The sequence below is a fragment of the Anarrhichthys ocellatus genome, unplaced genomic scaffold (genome assembly GCF_004355925.1).
Source record: "Anarrhichthys ocellatus isolate YVR2014 unplaced genomic scaffold, GSC_Weel_1.0 scaffold33, whole genome shotgun sequence".
NCBI classification, from domain to species: Eukaryota; Metazoa; Chordata; class Actinopteri; order Perciformes; family Anarhichadidae; genus Anarrhichthys; species Anarrhichthys ocellatus.
In genome coordinates this window covers 4,562,482-4,567,023 of record NW_022280063.1, presented here as the reverse complement: position 1 = coordinate 4,567,023, position 4,542 = coordinate 4,562,482, and the positions used below count along the sequence as shown (strand labels likewise).

At 47.2% G+C, this 4,542-nt stretch overlaps 1 protein-coding gene across 12 annotated transcripts in view; it reads right to left on the bottom strand.

Moving 5' to 3' along the window:
• Nucleotides 1–4,542, bottom strand: part of grm8a (glutamate receptor, metabotropic 8a) — a 246,472-nt gene that overhangs the window by 240,180 nt on the left and 1,750 nt on the right. For all 12 annotated transcript variants that reach the window (XR_004213383.1, XR_004213384.1, XM_031865639.1 and 9 more), the window contains exon 2: nt 641–1,476. Coding sequence is in view for 10 of the 12 variants with exons in the window: in XM_031865639.1 (XP_031721499.1) it covers nt 641–1,183 (543 nt within the window). In the remaining 2 variants the exon portion in view is untranslated. The remainder of the gene's footprint in view (nt 1–640; nt 1,477–4,542) is intronic.

The window sequence follows — 4,542 nt, the reverse complement described above, 5'->3', positions numbered from 1 at the left end:
CACACACACACACACACACACACACACACACACACACACACACACACTGCATTGAATGAAGTGGCTGTTGACAGATTTCAGCAGTAATTGATACCCGTGTTTGGCAGCCATTTTCATTTGGCCCAAGCACAAACCAGGAATGATCTAAACTGTGCAGTACAAACACGCACGCACGCACACACACACACACACACACGCAAAGCCCTTCCTTACAAGCATCACTTGACACATCTTGACACATCTTTTTTCATACTGTACGCACACACAACCACACACACACACACACACACACACACACACACACACACATTTGAGCCGAAGAGATTAAATCTCACTAGGCTTCTAAAGGCAAATGAACAGGCTAAAAAAAAAAAAGTATACCCTCCATATATGTACAGGAAGAAGTGGCACTGCTGCCGCTGCTGCTGAAACCTCCAGGAAGACTGACTACATTTTAATTGGTTGTCATCGCTGAACTTTATCTCGTCAGCGATGATGAGTGAGGGGAAGTGTGCAAGCGGCCTAGACAGAAATGTACGCACACACACACACACACACACACACACACACACACACAGAAGAGAGGAGATGAGAAGAAGAGAGTAGAGAAAATGATTCAATTTTTACAGTTAAATCTTACCTTAAACAGGCGCAAGATGTTGGCCACCATGATGGACACCGAGCTGGCCGCGGCTCCTATCACCCCTACGATTTTATCTGGCTTGGTGAAGATGGGAGGGTCCCCGTTGGCGCAGCGGACATCGGAGCCGTCCCTCTCAATCAAGGCCTGCACAAAAGTCAGGGACTGCTCCAGAGCGTACGTGTCCCTGGAGCAGGTATCCAAGATGCGGGCCCCCAGTGTGATGTTGGGCAGCAGATCGGGGTCCTTGTTGATCAGGTCGATGGCGAACATCATGGCCTCCAAACGGTGGATGCCCTTCTCCTTTTTCAGCTCCCCGCAGGGCGTGCCGCGGTCCCCCCGCGAGTGCACGGGAAATAATCCACCGAGGATGACATCGCCGTCCAGTCGGATGGAGTGGGCATACTCAGGCACTGCCTGGGGGTCTATTAGGATCCGCTGAGGGGCAGCGACGGGAAGGAGCCAAGTGTAGGAAGTAGCCATGAGCAAGAAGACGACAGAGGGGGACTGCGGACAGGAAGTCGGGTTCCACTGTGGCTCCATGATCAAGGATTGTTACCAAACAAGAGCCAAGTCTTACAATGGGGCTTTCTGATGGATATTCCAAAACTGAGGATGTGTTTTTGGGAATACTAAAAAGTAGGGCCTTCCTATTGGTCAAAGGGGGAGGAGTAGAGAACCCCAGGGGTGGAGCTAGCCGAGCCCCATGAGCGAATCATATTCCAGAATGGACCAGTGTGATAAAGAGCGAAGCTTAGAAACGTGGCGGCGGTGCAGTAGAAATATAGAGTTGGGGAGTTGAGCCTGTAATCCACGAGTCACATCTTCAGTAGAGCCTGCAGAAGAGAGACAGGGAGAGGATTTCTAAGTAGCAGTGTGGTGTGAACTTCAAGCTGCTGCGGGGATGAACGGTCCACCTGACAAACATGTGTAAAACCACCTCATGGGCAATGAGAAAATGCAGTCAGGCATACCCAAAAACAAGTTAAAAATACACACAACGCTCCTTCGCCTGCGCACGCTCACATGGGTACAGGCTTTTCCAGCAGACCTGTCAAAATGTGCACTGCCATTCTATAATTGAAAACCCAAAGTCTGTCGGTTTGTAATCACCTCTACACACACACACACACGCGCGCGCACACACACGTGCACACACACACACACACACACACTTGTCTCTTGGCATATCGATGAGTGAAACAGCTGTTAAAATGACAGGAGATAGAACCTTGGCAAGCTCCTTGGGGCTATTCGCAGGAAGGCGCAAACTCCCCGCTGCAGTGGAGGTGAGGAAGAGCGACGGAGAGAAGAGCTGAGCGAGGTTGAGGAAGAGGTGGAGGAGAAGGAGGAGGACGCAGTGAGACGGGGAGGGGGGGAGACAGAGGAAAACCACGTGAGACAGGGTGAGAGAAACCGAAGACAGCAGAGAAAAGAGTGAGAGTGAGAGAGAGAGAGCGAGCGAGTGCCTCGGAGCCTCATTCAAACACCTGCTGTTTCTGCTGCAGCTAAATGAACACATTACATCCAGCAGCACCCTGGAGCTTGAAATCACAACAGGTAGATGTAATGTTGAAAGTTTTTTCCAAACAATCCATCCCTGGCAGTAATGCATATTAAGCAGCCGTATTCTTGAGAAAGTGATAGAACTTGGTTTGGGCAGGGAATTAAAAAATTGGTCTTGACAAAAGTTCTGATTTTTCTTTTTTCATTTTCCATGACTGTTGAGAGCGAGGAAGCAATTTTTTCCTGAAATCTTTAGTTAAACTAAGAGAGCATTCATTATATGTCTAACAAGGGATATGTAGCTCTTGGTAACGATGCAATGCTCCTATGAATTAAAATATTAATTATGCTTCTGACGTGGCCTTTCTTCACACAATTTAGCCTTTTAATTAGCCCTGTAGTTCATTCCATTACTTATCTTCCCTTAAATAACAATCTCTCAGCACAAATAGACTACTGAGCTGCATCCTAATGTTAAAACAATAGTTTTTGACACTTTGGGACACATTATTCACTTTCTTGCCGATAGATGAGAATTTGGTACCACGATAATGTTACGCCAGTAGAGGCTTAAAGGCTCCATTTTGCAATGGCAGCCGCTGGTGGGTTAATCCGGCCCTGCCAAAATCACGCCAAATGAGATCCGACTGATCATATAGGATAATCTGGGACCAAATCCTACACTTTCATTGCAAAGAGCTTTCCCGCCTAACTTAAAGAAGAAGAAGAAAAAAAACAGGAAACGATTCCTAAAGCAAAGCATCATTCACATCACTTGAACTTTAAATATTCAGCGAGCCAGCCTCAGGTTTCAGGCTCAGATCTGAGCAGCGTGAGCCGCTCTCTCGATGAATCCATTTATAACTCAATTCTGTCCCAATTAATGTATCAGCTCCTCTCCACTCTAAATGGAATTAGGTCAAAGACACTCATACTCAGCCCCAGCTATGATTAAAAACCCGGCTCCTTTATATAGGTTAGCCGCTATTGTACTCGCCGCAGTACTTGTTTATTCAACACTTTTTCCTCGGCTCCACTTGGCTCGGACCCAGAGAGGGCCGGAGCCCCCCGTTATCAATCCATTACACATAATTAAACAACTGCAATTAAATGTAGTCTAACAGGATCCACTGTAGCTCACAGTTTCAGCTCACTACACTGCTTTTCATTATTCCGGCTCTTAACATTTGGCATTAATCGGATTTTCCCAAACAGGGAGCCACCACGAGGACCTAAAGGACGTTTTATTAAGTCCAGGGAGTGCACATTCATGTTATAAAAAGTTGGCGGAGATAATGCGTCAGGGCTTGTGTGTGTGTGCGTGCATGTGTCTGTCTGTCTGTCCACGGCTAATCTTACACACTGCTGGACCCATCAGCTTAAAAAAGTTTCGTCATTTAGGACTGTATGAATTTCTGACAATCAGCTAAAAACACTCATTTTGAACCACACGAGATCACGAAATCCCTGTTTTTGCCCTCTGGACTGTAAGGGAGAGCCAGAGAGGGACAATTGAGTGTGACTCTGCTCTTCTATATTTGGGAGGGAAGAGGGAGACACATCGGGGGCCGGAGATCCGCAAACTACCGAGTGCACTTTTCAAGTTCAAGATGTAACTACATGCAAACGTCTCGAGAGGGGCACCGAAAAGTCAGAATCAGTGCAACGTGTGAATGTTTGATGACGGAGCTGAGGCCCTGAGGTTATTAAAAGTTTCATTTACCCTCATTGGTTATTTCAAAAGGGGGTGAAAAGTCACACTACTTCACCTTGTCTGTATGTGACAGTAATGCACGCCTGCTATTCTTCATAACCTGATTGTGGCTATTGCTCTTCGAGTCTTTGTCTTTTATGACGCTTTACAAAAGTAAAACAACAACAGATATCTTCTCCTGTGTGGCAGCCTAAAGGAAGGAGGAGTACCTCCTGAAGAAGGAGGTTTCCTCCGCTGTGGTGGTTAGTGGCTCGCAGACGAAGAGGTTTAAAAGCCCAAGAGGCTGCAGCTCATCACTCTCTTTAATTTACACCCACGGCTGGCTGTCTGCATGAGTGTTGCCCACTCGCACTGTGGTTTTTTTTCCTTCTATATCTGGCCTACTTTTCTGTTTAATTCCAGCTGCTTCCTCTTCACTCCACACCTGACCTCCGTGCAATCTCCCTACTACCCCTCCACTCCTTCACCTCCCGCAGTTTCTTCATGTTTCACTCTCTCCTCCACCTTTTCTCCCTTTCTAATTCACCCTCGTTTTAATTTATCCTTCTCTTCCACCGTCTCCTCCTTCTCTCTCCTCTTCTGCAGGCCTCCTCATTCCTCTGGGGGGCTTGCTGCTCTTTTCAGAAAGAGATAGCCTCTCTCTCTCTCTCTCTCTCTCTCTCTCTCTCTCTCTCTCTCTCTC